Source organism: Haliotis cracherodii, unplaced genomic scaffold (assembly GCF_022045235.1).
Source record: "Haliotis cracherodii isolate W230 unplaced genomic scaffold, xgHalCrac1.p SCAF_23, whole genome shotgun sequence".
In the NCBI taxonomy this organism is placed as follows: Eukaryota; Metazoa; Mollusca; class Gastropoda; order Lepetellida; family Haliotidae; genus Haliotis; species Haliotis cracherodii.
In genome coordinates, this window is record NW_027266279.1 from 7,862,027 (window position 1) to 7,876,660 (window position 14,634).

Here is a 14,634-nt window from a genome sequence, read left to right on the forward strand (position 1 = left end):
TCTCACCACCTGATCCATGTAGCTGACACACACACCAAGTCACTCAGTCTCACCACCTGATCCATGTAGCTGACACACACACCAAGTCACTCAGCCTCACCACCTGATCCATGTAGCTGACACACACACCAAGTCACTCAGCCTCACCACCTGATCCATGTAGCTGACACACACACACCAAATCACTCAGCCTCACCACCTGATCCATGTAGCTGACACACACACACACACACCAAGTCACTCAGCCTCACCACCTGATCCATGTAGCTGACACACACACCAAGTCACTCAGCCTCACCACCTGATCCATGTAGCTGACACACACACACCAAGTCACTCAGCCTTACCACCTGATCCATGTAGCTGACACACACACCAAGTCACTCAGTCTCACCACCTGATCCATGTAGCTGACACACACACCAAGTCACTCAGTCTCACCACCTGATCCATGTAGCTGACACACACACACCAAGTCACTCAGTCTCACCACCTGATCCATGTCGCTGACACACACACCAAGTCACTCAGCCTCACCACCTGATCCATGTAGCTGACACACACACCAAGTCACTCAGTCTCACCACCTGATCCATGTAGCTGACACACACACCAAGTCACTCAGTCTCACCACCTGATCCATGTAGCTGACACACACACCAAGTCACTCAGCCTCACCACCTGATCCATGTAGCTGACACACACACACCAAGTCACTCAGTCTTACCACCTGATCCATGTAGCTGACACACACACCAAGTCACTCAGTCTCACCACCTGATCTATGTTGCTGACACACACACCAAGTCACTCAGCCTCACCACCTGATCCATGTAGCTGACACACACACCAAGTCACTCAGTCTTACCACCTGATCCATGTAGCTGACACACACACCAAGTCACTCAGTCTCACCACCTGATCCATGTAGCTGACACACACACCAAGTCACTCAGCCTCACCACCTGATCCATGTAGCTGACACACACACCAAGTCACTCAGTCTCACCACCTGATCCATGTAGCTGACACACACACCAAGTCACTCAGTCTCACCACCTGATCCATGTAGCTGACACACACACACCAAGTCACTCAGTCTCACCACCTGATCCATGTAGCTGACACACACACCAAGTCACTCAGTCTCACTACCTGATCCATGTAGCTGACACACACACCAAGTCACTCAGCCTCACCACCTGATCCATGTAGCTGACACACACACACCAAGTCACTCAGTCTTACCACCTGATCCATGTAGCTGACACACACACCAAGTCACTCAGTCTCACCACCTGATCTATGTTGCTGACACACACACCAGGTCACTCAGCCTCACCACCTGATCCATGTAGCTGACACACACACCAAGTCACTCAGTCTTACCACCTGATCCATGTAGCTGACACACACACCAAGTCATTCAGTCTCACCACCTGATCCATGTAGCTGCCTTACATGACAAGCACAGGCACCTGTGGACACAGTTTAACCCAGAACTCCAAGGTCTAAAATCATCCACAACACTGATTCTCTCAACTAAAATATACAACTCATCATATTTTACAGGATTTAGAGACACAGGCTAGAAACTCATTGTATTCTTAACTAAAGACCCTTAAATCTTGAACATCTTCCAGACCTTGTGGATTTCAGGCTTGGATCATTATGTATTGCTGTAAATAATTGACATTCCAAATCTTGGGGTATTGGGCTGTTTGAATCAATCAATGGTATAGAGTCCACTCAAGTTCAGAGTGCCAATGGTTCTTCCTAATGTAATATTGAAATCCCCTTCTTTATAAGCTCAAGGCTTCTGAGGTGATGTGGAGCATGTCACTAGGTCCATGTTCATGCCTCAGAACCCTGGAAGTTATTACTGAGAGAGCCCCGGACATGGAAGGAGATCCACCCAGGTAAATCCCTCCTGGCTTTGTGGGAATTATGAAAAGCTGACGTACCCTAACTTCAGGGAAGTTGGATAAATCTTGGATGAACTTCTTGGTGTCATCTCGGTTCCGTACAGCCTGAAAAAGACAGAAACTTACAGTAGAGTACTTGTTGTTCCATCTTCCATTAATACAGTGAGTATGGTTTTATGCCGCTTTTAGCAATATTCCAGCAATATCATGGCAGAGGACACTAGAAATTGGCTTCACACATTGTACCCATGTCGGGAATCGAACCTGGGTCTTCGGCGTGATGAGCAAACGCTTTAACCACTAGGCTACCCGAACCGCCTCCCCATTAATAACAAGCTGGGGAGAGGTCGGGCTTTACGCTGCATTTAAGATTACTTCACTTTCCAAGCAACATGTTTGTTCATATGTGTGGGACTGCTTGTACTAGTCCCGTTATACAGTGCAAGCCCGAAGAGAAAAACTCCATGCCTTAGTTTTTACACTCAGACACAGTATACAGACTTTCAGCTGATCAGTCCTTTCATTTTTCCCTAATGCAGAGCAACAAGTACCAACAACTAATGTGGCCTGCAGATAGAAAATACGACCTTCACCAAACAGATGCTCTAGCTAATACACCATGGAGGCGGTTGCATGAATAACACCAGTAAGAGAGTATTTCAGTCATATCCTTACCAATACCTGACACGCTTATATACTGCAGTGAAGTGCTATTATTAAACAATGTATGTAGAACTCCGCAAATATTTAACTCTATGATGTCAGCCTGAACGGCTGGTCTTGACAAACCAGTGATTGATATCCAGAGTAACAATACGTACAGTAAGGGCTAGGCTGATATGCAAACAACGAATCCACCAAGGCTTACCCCCAAATCCATAAGGTCGTCTCTCATGCCAAGTATAGGTTACTGGGGGCTTATTCTCACCCCTACATGGGGTCTCAAATCAAAACATCATCATCTTTATTACCATCACTAGCCATAATCAGATCACTGTCAAGTCAGCAATATTCAAAAATACAAAATAGCCTCTGATTTCGATGAAACTTTGAAAAAACCCCGCTTCAGTCAATTTTTCATATACCTGGACAAGAGGGAATCAAAACAGTGGAAATAAAACTCTCCGACTGACAAACTCCTCCAGATGTCACTCTTCATATTCCCTTCTACTGAAAACAAGCAACAGGTCCACAAAGTCATGATCACATGCAGATCAAGAGAGGCAACTTACAGTGTCCCCTGATTTGTGCAGGAGATTGGGGATCGTCCTCTCTACGGCAGAAATCGTCTCCTGACGAGGTATTCTGAAACATTACACATACATTAGCGGTGACATGAAACATGACAATGGGTCAAACTAAATTGTGACCACTTATATCTGGTAAATATAAAACGTCAATGACAGAAAATAACCAGACTTGATTATCCGCCGAAACAGATTCCAATGGGCATAATAGCGGTGAAAATTATATGAATGGATCACTGAAAATGAGTGATGCACAAGGATTAGCATGTCTGCCTACCAGTAGCTCCTGCCGCTTTTATGAAAAAGTAACACCACCGAAGTACTCCTGCCATCACATTCCCTGCCAAACCACATTATCAAGTGATCGACGGACTAGAAAATTCAGCTACACTACTGCACACTCATAGACCCTGCTGAAACCAAAAACACCATGCCACCCCTGAACACATATTTCCCTAAAACCTGATAATGATTACTTGGGCACATAGAGTTTTGTTAAGTCTTCCCTTTTCATGTATGTATTCTGACAATAAAACCATACCGGTTTCTTTTTGCATATCCATGTACCATGTACCTTGACTGGACATTTGTGTGACTTACTTGTGTTTTGGCACATAGTCTGTTAAGATCATTTTCTCCAACTGCAGAGCTGCCTTGAATACCTAGAGACAAACCAGATCCATATGATGTATAAAGTTGGCAAAGTCCACTGTCTTAAACTGTTGTGGGAAAATTATTTGTCTCCATATTTCATACTTCACATGAAAAATTTCCACAATTAATTTTCTACCAACGTTATGCTGTTCTTCATCCTTTACATCTGGAGCATCACACCTGGGACATTCAATCATTACATTCAAGGGCCTTCACATCTCCAGGGCTCGCATTTTGGTAAACCTGCACTGACCCCGGGACCCCGGGACCCATTCACAATCTTAAATTACCTGCCCTATATTTTCATTAACATTTTACAGTGTTGGCTGAAATGGGGTTTAACGTCGCGTCCAAGATTATTGCACTTATGTAGCAATGTGCTTGTACGTGGATGTGTGTGTGTGGCTGCTTGTTCTAGTCCGGATTTATGCCGATTTATAGTGCTAGCTCACTGAGATACCATGCTGCAGTTTAACATGAATACCCCACTCAGACACAGTATACTGACTCCGAGACGACCAGTCCTTGTTTTAGCCCCTTAATGCCAAGCGCCAGACAGGGTAACAACAAATACCATCTTTTAACGTCTTTTGATATGATGCTGCGGGGATCAAACCTTGGACCTTCCGCTCTCCGGGCAGACACTCTACCACTAGACCACGGAGGCGGTCTAACATTTTACAGACCAAAGAAACATCGAAATAAGGAAAAAGGAAAATGAGTGAGTGAGTGAGTATGGTTTTATGCCGCTTTTAGCAATATTTTGAAGGCTTTTTTCGCTTGTCAGTCAGTTTTTCAACGTTGGATTCTTCTCAAACTCTGTAGTAACCAGTGGGACAGGACGCTGTGTTGTTGATATCGCCAACGCAATGTTGAGGCTTGTTTTGTAACTCACATTCTGATTGGTAAGTTACACCTAGTAGCGTAGCCAATCAAATTAGCTGAAGGAAATCAAGGGCAGGTAATTCAAGATCGCGAAAACCTTGTGAATGGGTCCAGAGGTAAGTGTAGGTTTACTAAAATGTGAACCTTCACGAAAATAACTTCACAATCACAGTCAGGCCATTGCATGATGAATCAATATTAGATGTAGAGGATCATTTTGGTTTAACACTACTTTCTTTCCAGAATATTTTGATGATTTTTAGTGAATAGTGATGAATAGAAAACAAATAAAACTAAAACTGGCACCAAAATGACCAACATAAGATATGTTGGAATACATACTGCATAAACTTTGTCATCGATAGCTCTTTTGGCGAGGAAAATAGCTGCCCTCATCATGGCCTTGGCATCCTCCTTTGGCGTGGAGGAAGGCAAGGCCTGCGTCTGTTTGTACACAGCCAACAGGGAGTCTTCTCGGTACGACCATGTCTTGGAATAAGCTTTCGATACCTGGTGATAGAGTCCTCTTATGATGAAGATGATCAGCAACATCACGACAATCACCGTCATTTATCCTGTATCAACATCAGCATCATGCATCCACTCAACATCATTCAGTAACCAACAGGACTGCAGGTATTACCGGGATACCGGGATACAGCAGCATACTTTACAAATGGTCCGTATTGCCAATTTTTTCCTGTTTTCTGGTATAACAGGTACAATTATATAACAAGCTGGATTATTATTTGTATCATTTAAACTCAAATGGCCACAGAAATTGATTAACAAGTGGTGTTTCCATTCAAAATTGATTGACAAAACGGCAGAAAAATGGAAGTGATATTTAATTTAGATTGTAGAAAATAGGATCTGCATGTGCAATCAGTGTCAATCACTGTCAGACACAATATCTCGCAATAGGTATCGCTATGCAGATATCTATATTGCAATACACATCCAGCCATTCATCAACAAATCATCCAGCCATAATCAGCTCTCAAAGAATCCACAAGCATCGCTTACAAGTGGGTGTCCGAACACATCAATAGCAGATGATGCATCTCGGATATCTTTCTCTGTCATGGGTTCCGGCTCTCCTGTAACAAAAATGAACACAGAGTAAAAACAAGAACTGACACATCGTAATCGTTCACCCTTAGTCGGCCATGTTCCAGGCTCACCACAGGGATACAGTGTAAGTATGGATCCACACTGTATGAGTGAGTGAATGCTGTTGTCAGTCAGCTATGTTCCAGGCTTAACACAGCGATATAGTGTAAGTATGGATCCACACTGTATGAATGAGTGAATGCTGTTGTCAGTCAGCTATGTTCCAGGCTTGAGACAGCGATACAGTGTAAGTATGGATCCACATTGTATGAGTGAGTGAATGCTGTTGTCACAGTCGGCCATGTTCGAGGCTCACCACAGCGATACAGTGTAAGTATGGATCCACACTGTATGAGTGAGTGAATGCTGTTGTCAGTCAGCCATGTTCCAGGCTCAACACAGCGATACAGGGTAAGTATGGATCCACACTGTATGAGTGCGTGAATGCTGTTGTCAGTCAGCCATGTTCCAGGCTCAACACAGCGATACAGGGTAAGTATGGATCCACATTGTATGAGTGAGTGAATGCTGTTGTCACAGTCGGCCATGTTCGAGGCTCACCACAGCGATACAGTGTAAGTATGGATCCACACTGTATGAGTGAGTGAATGCTGTTGTCAGTCAGCCATGTTCCAGGCTCAACACAGCGATACAGTGTAAGTATGGATCCACACTGTATGAGTGAGTGAATGCTGTTGTCAGTCAGCTATGTTCCAGGCTCAACACAGCGATACAGTGTAAGTATGGATCCACACTGTATGAGTGCGTGAATGCTGTTGTCAGTCAGCCATGTTCCAGGCTCAACACAGCGATACAGGGTAAGTATGGATCCACATTGTATGAGTGAGTGAATGCTGTTGTCAGTCAGCCATGTTCAAGGCTCAACACAGCGATAAAGTGTAAGTATGGATCCACATTGTATGAGTGAGTGAATGCTGTTGTCACAGTCGGCCAGTGTTTGTCTGCTGAAACTGTTCTGGACCTAACGTTCACACCCAAACCCCTATCACCAACAACATGAAGTCTTTCTGCTGTGAAAACAATTCTCACCTGCTGCCATTTCTGGCTCTGGCTCTATTTCTTCTTCCACTACTGGAGGAGGTCTGAAAATGAGGACATACTCTCACATACTCTCTCCTAGTTCAACTGGACTTTTGTGAGTGAGTGAATGTTTTGGGTTTAATGCTTCTTTGAACATTATTCCAGCTATATGACAGCATGTCAGCTTGATGTGGGAGGAAAGCCCAAAGTGATGCACGTCTCAGACAGTAACCACTTTGGCAAAAGCCACGAGCACAGTTATGGTGCTGACAAACCTAGAAACATAATTGGGGCAAACCAGGATTTGAACCCACAACTATAGGTTCCTGATGTCCAAAGGGATGCAACTCTGCACAGCAAATTGTGGCACCTACGATGACTGGAATGGTGAGCAAGTGAGTGATTTTAATCCAGTCATATCAAGGTGGGAGACACCAGAAATGGGCTTTATACTACATACCCTTGTGGGGAATCAAACCTGGTCTTTGGTGTGACAAGCCAACACTTTAACCAACAAGTTCTCTAAAGAACCTCGAAATAATGATAAAATGCCATCTAAAGCAAAGAATATTGATACATTGCACACAGACAATTTATCAAATTACTTCATGACAAAGAATACATTAGACATTTCTAACAACAATTTGCCACGTTCAAACAAATAAGATTCTTTTCTTCTTTTTTAAAAAAAGAATCAATGAATATATGAATATATGAATATATCACCACTGTTCTAGACAGCATACTTTTTATCACCTCTATTCTAGTCAGTATACTTATTATCACCACTGTTCTTGTCAGTATATGTTTTATCACCTCTATTCTAATCAGTATACTTTTTATCACTTCGGTCCTACCAAGTATACTTTTTATCACCTCTGTTCTAGTCAGCATGCTATTCTAGTCAGTATACTTATTATCACCACTGTTCTAGTCAGTACACTTTTTATCACCACTGTTCTAGTCAGTATACTTTTTATCACCACTGTTCTAGTCAGTATACTTTTTATCACCACTGTTCTAGTCAGTACACTTTTTATCACCACTGTTCTAGTCAGTATACTTTTTATCACCACTGTTCTAGTCGGTATACTTTTTATCACCACTGTTCTAGTCAGGACACTTTTTATCACCACTGTTCTAGTCAGTATACTTTTTATCACCACTGTTCTAGTCAGTATACTTTTGATCACCTCTATTCTAGCCAGTATACTTTTTATCACTTCTGTTCCAGTCAGCATGTTGAGCGTAGGAATAGAAGGGGAGACACAGTTGGAAACACATATATTTCTCACAACACTGCAAACAAATTTCAGGATTACCATAATCATGTATATATATATATAATATATTCATGTGGAGAATACTGGAAAATTGTGGAATAATCTCCACCTGGGCACAGAGACAGGTGAAGTTATGTCAGTAATTCTAACTAACAATCTTCAATCATGATTCATGCTAATAGGCTTGTTCACGCAAACCCTCCAATTTTATTTTATTTGCTTGGCAGACCTTAGCAATGTGATGTCATATCAATGCATAAAAAAAATAGAAAAAATTTATTGACAATGTCACAAATTGTTCAGGATGTCACAGACTGACCGAGCTAATTTAAGATCATAAAAACATATTTTCTGAACTTTTGAATTACGGATTATAAGTCTATTTTGAAATATGTTACAGACAATCCACCATTCTTCGAGTATTCTTTCAGTATGCGGTATAAAGTTGTGAAAAGTGCAGAACACACAGGTGCAACACTATATGTCATGCAAATGATAGCAGGAAGCAAGTGCAAAGTATGAGACTAAAGTTCTTCACAATACTATAAAGTTACAGATCGAGTAAGGGACCGACCATTTAATATTTGGGGGGTGTGGCCTGGGAATTTGTACTGAGACCAGTTATATTTTCAGCTATAGCTGCAAAACCAGATATTTATAAAATTAAAACTATGAGCCAAAAAATTCATTGCAACAATATTATTTTTGTGGCAGACAGTTTATTTATTTTTCAACAATATGAAGTATAATTTGTTTGTTCAAGACTTTTCGAGGACAATTTTTTGTTGTTAATAAAACCCCAGGCCATCCCCAAAATATTAAAAGGTCGGCCCCTAAAAAGTGTTTTTCACTATGAAATTCAACAAGTTAGCTAGTAAGTAAGACTGAAGGTGTCAAATTGTCTTCCTGTAGGGTTCTACAGATATACACCAGGCACTGTTCTGTGCTCAGAAATGTACCATGGCCACAATTGTAATACAGAAGTATACCCAAGCTGACCACTGCCACTGGGCAAGACTTATGTAACAGGGCGGGAAATTGGTTCCCGCCAACAGGTCCACAGACACATTCTAATAAGATGTATTTTCATATTGAGACAACAATCACAATTTTCCGACAACAATCTATTCCCACAAAATGCCAGTCTTTACTCAAAACAATTTTGTACCCTGTTTAATGGATTTGAAAGTGGTGAGATAGGTATCACAGAAACGAAGACCATGGCGGTGAGAAATGATCCATTACATCAAGGTGTGCAGGGTGAGTGAGTTGGGATTGATGCCGCTTTGAACATTATTCCAGCTATGTCACAGCATGTCAGCCTTCCAGACCATTTTGGTGAAATCCCCGAGCATGTGTATGGAACTGACAAACCTAGAAACATAATCAGGGTGAATCGGGATTTGAACCCACAATCATCGGTTTATAGTATGTCTGCGGGGCACAACTGCACAGTGAGTCCCAGGCCTTAGATGATCTGAGCTCTTTTCTCCAGCCATGAATCCCTGCTGGGGGAACAAAACAAACTGACTCTTGTATGATTCTGATAAAAAACAAACACATGCATTGTCAATAATTCACACAGAAAATGTCTTCACTGACACTTCATGATGTTAGTATGTTCATTTGTTTGTTGTTTAACGCCACACTCAGCAATATTCCAGCTATATGACGGCAGTCTGTAAATAATCGAGTCTGGGCCAGATAAATAATGATTGACATCATAATCGAGCATGGACCAGACAATCATGAGAATATTATTATGTAGTCATTGAAAAAATTCATTCATGTTACAAATGCCATAGCCTCGTGAAGTCAGTGCCCCAGCATGCTTTGTACACTAGCTTGTCACACAACTTACTTGTGGATTGGCAGGGGTCGCTCATCATATGCTCGACGCTGAGACAAGTCAGGGTCAGGGTCAGGGTCAGGTTCAAGGTCAGGTTTGGGGGAGGGCTGCCTAATTAGTTCAAAGGTCAGAGGTCAAAGAAAGCAAGAAGCAAAGAATGAGTACCTGTGGACTAAAGCTTCCATGATGCTAAATTAGCACACGGCTTATTCTTGTGCAGATATATATATACTGCAATTCAATACAAATCTACTGGAATGATTGAGACCCCTACCGCATATCAAAGTTGTCAAATAGATGCATTTAAATAAAATAAAATATGTTTAAAATGAACACGCTTATAACGAACTGTCGGATATAACGAACTGTGCCGTCCATTTTCAGATGTCGTACATATGCTTATAACAAACTACGGACGAACGATTGAATTAAAATTAGTGGTCCTTTTGAGTTCATCATAACCGTAGTTTACTGTGGATGATAATCACAGCATCTGCAGTCACTTAGTGACATGCATCATGATCTCCATAAGAATAAGCCTTGTACAAGACAGTGACAATGCTCATCAACAGCATGAGAATACTACAGACAATGTTATGGCTATATCTACACAATGAGCAGCTTTGCTTCTGGTTATGTATACGCCACTATTGGTACGTGTGAATGTCATATTGCAAAAATTACAGCCATTGGACACAATATCATTTCAATAATGAGTCTTAGAACTGAGGACGGTCAAAGATAAAATGCTGGAAAGAATAGTATCTTCACCCTGTTGAAATTTTTTGCTTAATTTGCAAAATGGAATTATGGAACAAAATTCTGCTCAAACTGTGAATGTAAATCAGACCATTGTGATCAGAATCAACAACACAAATATCCATACTTCTTAGATCAAGTTTGAAATTCACATTATTTCATTCAAAACTCGTTTTCAACATTGTATAAAATTCAGACAAAACAATCCTATTGATAGTAATTTCAAGCATTTGGTCACCTCAATGTGTCACAGCTTTCCAATATGACATTCAAATGGTGAGAAGTAGTAAAGGAATGTTTTCAAGAGAATATTCAAGGCTATATTTGACTGATATAGTAACAATAGCATGCTTACCAGTCATGCATTACCATAAGGGGAAACAGGTTAACAACAATCATCTACTCTGGATTCAGCAACAAAATACACAGTCTGGGGACTGGGTACTACAAGTTCAGGAGTCAATATACATTAAACATCCACCTCTCTACACTGTAACAATATTCTACGTCAGAAGACGATATGTGTTTGTTTGTTTGTTGCTTAACGATACAATATTCCAGCCATATGACGACGGCCTGTAAGTAGTTAAGTCTGGACCAGACAATCCAGTGATTGATATTGTGAGCCTCTTACGCCAAGCAGGTTGCTGTGGACCTATTCTAACCCAGATATGCATGGGGTCTTGAATCAAAACATTGTCATCTTTATCACCATCACGAGCCACCATCAGTTTATCGTCATGTCAACAATATTTGAAAACCTTCGCAGAACTAACTCTGATTTAGGTGAAACTATGAGCTAAAGCATCAATTGCTGGGTACCAGTTTTACCCCGGAATCCCCTATGGGGGGAGATGACATGCAACTGATTAGGAAAGTTGTGACATAAATACAATATGACACTTGGATAATTGACAAATGCACTAAAAGATCATTTACAGGCTGTCTTAATATGGTTGGGATAAGGCGGAGTGCGGTGTTAAACACAAACAAACTGTCCATTCCCCATCATCTGCACCCCTATAGCGTTAGAAACAAGTATTTGTCACAGAGTGACGAAATATCCCCCGCCTGTACACCATAGTACCAAATATGAAGACAATCCAGCGATTAGTTCTTGAGATATTGCGGCAACACCGTTTTCCAACTCCAAAAGCAGATATGCCTGCTGTGACCTTGAAAATGGGGTCAAGGTCACCAAAACCGACTGGTGTCTGCGGAGTCTGTATATACACCATAGTTCCAAATATGAAGACATTCCAGAGATTAGTTCTTGAGATATTGCGGCAACACCGTTTTCCAACTCCAAAAGCAGATATGCCTGCTGTGACCTTGAAAATGGGGTCAAGGTCACCAAAACCGACTGGTGTCTGCGGAGTCTGTATATACACCATAGTTCCAAATATGAAGACAATCCAGTGTTTAGTTCTTGAGATATCGCGGCAACAAACAGGTGGGACGTACGGACGGACGTACGGACGGTCGTGAATACTATATCCCCCGCTTCGCGCTTTCGCGCGACGGGGGATAATTAGCATTAGTCGTGTAGTCCTTGCCAAACAGCCTGATAGTTAAGGTATCATAAGGACTTGTAAAACCTTGCCAGTTTGAAGGGGTTTGCTATTTGTTATCATAACAAGACTAGAGGACAATAACTGTTAGCTTCTACTGCTGCCAGAGTGCTATCTATTAATCTGTATTCATTCATTTCCTGCTGCCATGATGACTGTCATCATCAAAAAGCAAGCAAATGCTGACATGACCATTTTCTCTTTATGATGTGTCCTGTTGTCGATCCGACCCCAATTACAATCAGTTGTGAATTGGGAAACAAAATAATACCACCTGTCTGCTAACACTGACAATACGTTTCAAATTAGCAAAACTGGTTACCCTATACGACCAACTGGATCAAACTGGACCACGATTCAGTTCTGGAAATGTGGGACTGATCATGTATTACAGGGGTTGGTGGGCACAGGTTGTTGATGCACTAATGTACAGAAAATAATTATTCTCCCCAAATGCTTGTCATATTTTTGGATGACCCTTGTCCTTTCTTACATGACCCTCCCCTTGTCCTTTCTTACATGACCCTCCCCTTGTCCTTTCTTACATGACCCTCCCCATGTTCTTTCTTGCATGACCCTCCCCTTGTCCTTTCTTACATGACCCTCCCCATGTTCTTTCTTACATGACCCTCCCCTTGTCCTTTCTTACATGACCCTCCCCTTGTCCTTTCTTACATGACCCTCCCCATGTCCTTTCTTACATGACCCTCCCCTTGTCCTTTCTTACATGACCCTCCCCTTGTCCTTTCTTACATGACCCTCCCCTTGTCCTTTCTTACATGACCCTCCCCTTGTCCTTTCTTACATGACCCTCCCCTCGTCCTTTCTTACATGACCCTCCCCTTGTCCTTTCTTACATGACCCTCCCCTTGTCCTTTCTTGCATGACCCTCCCCTTGTCCTTTCTTACATGACCCTCGCCTCGTCCTTTCTTGCATGACCCTCCCCTTGTCCTTTCTTACATGACCCTCCCCTTGTCCTTTCTTGCATGACCCTCCCCTCGTCCTTTCTTACATGACCCTCCCCTTGTCCTTTCTTACATGACCCTCCCCTTGTCCTTTCTTGCATGACCCTCCCCTCGTCCTTTCTTACATGACCCTCCCCTCGTCCTTTCTTACATGACCCTCCCCTCGTCCTTTCTTACATGACCCTCCACTCGTCCTTTCTTACATGACCCTCCCCGTGTCCTTTCTTACATGACCCTCCACTCGTCCTTTCTTACATGACCCTCGCCTTGTCCTTTCTTACATGACCCCCCCTTGTCCTTTCTTACATGACCCTCCCCTTGTCCTTTCTTGCATGACCCTCCCCTCGTCCTTTCTTACATGACCCTCCCCTCGTCCTTTCTTACATGACCCTCCACTCGTCCTTTCTTACATGACCCTCCCCGTGTCCTTTCTTACATGACCCTCCACTCGTCCTTTCTTACATGACCCTCGCCTTGTCCTTTCTTACATGACCCTCCCCTTGTCCTTTCTTACATGACCCTCCCCTTGTCCTTTCTTGCATGACCCTCCCCTCGTCCTTTCTTACATGACCCTCCCCTTGTCCTTTCTTACATGACCCTCCCCTCGTCCTTTCTTACATGACCCTCCCCTCGTCCTTTCTTACATGACCCTCCCCTCGTCCTTTCTTACATGACCCTCCACTCGTCCTTTCTTGCATGACCCTCCCCTTGTCCTTTCTTACATGACCCTCCCCTCGTCCTTTCTTACATGACCCTCCCCTCGTCCTTTCTTACATGACCCTCGCCTTGTCCTTTCTTACATGACCCCCCCTTGTCCTTTCTTACATGACCCCCCCCCTTGTCCTTTCTTACATGACCCCCCCCTTGTCCTTTCTTACATGACCCTCCCCTTGTCCTTTCTTGCATGACCCTCCCCTTGTCCTTTCTTACATGACCCTCCCCTTGTCCTTTCTTACATGACCCCCCCCTTGTCCTTTCTTGCATGACCCTCCCCTTGTCCTTTCTTGCATGACCCTCCCCTTGTCCTTTCTTACATGACCCTCCCCTTGTCCTTTCTTACATGACCCCCCCTTGTCCTTTCTTACATGACCCTCCCCTTGTCCTTTCTTACATGACCCTCCCCTTGTCCTTTCTTACATGACCCCCCCCTTGTCCTTTCTTGCATGACCCTCCCCTTGTCCTTTCTTGCATGACCCTCCCCTTGTCCTTTCTTACATGACCCTCCCCTTGTCCTTTCTTACATGACCCCCCCTTGTCCTTTCTTACATGACCCTCCCCTTGTCCTTTCTTACATGACCCTCCCCTTGTCCTTTCTTGCATGACCCTCCCCTTGTCCTTTCT

General features: G+C 42.9%; 1 protein-coding gene across 6 annotated transcripts in view; it reads right to left on the bottom strand.

Moving 5' to 3' along the window:
* Positions 1-14,634, bottom strand: part of LOC139471560 (centrosomal protein of 104 kDa-like) — a 66,230-nt gene that overhangs the window by 30,445 nt on the left and 21,151 nt on the right. For 5 of the 6 annotated variants that reach the window (XM_071253937.1, XM_071253938.1, XM_071253934.1 and 2 more), the window contains 7 exons: positions 10,010-10,108; positions 6,875-6,927; positions 5,738-5,811; positions 5,054-5,221; positions 3,773-3,834; positions 3,158-3,230; positions 1,965-2,030 (listed from right to left, as the gene is read on the bottom strand). In XM_071253937.1, the coding sequence (XP_071110038.1) occupies positions 1,965-2,030; positions 3,158-3,230; positions 3,773-3,834; positions 5,054-5,221; positions 5,738-5,811; positions 6,875-6,927; positions 10,010-10,108 (595 nt within the window). The remainder of the gene's footprint in view (positions 1-1,964; positions 2,031-3,157; positions 3,231-3,772; positions 3,835-5,053; positions 5,222-5,737; positions 5,812-6,874; positions 6,928-10,009; positions 10,109-14,634) is intronic. The other variant, XM_071253936.1, reaches the window with a different exon arrangement.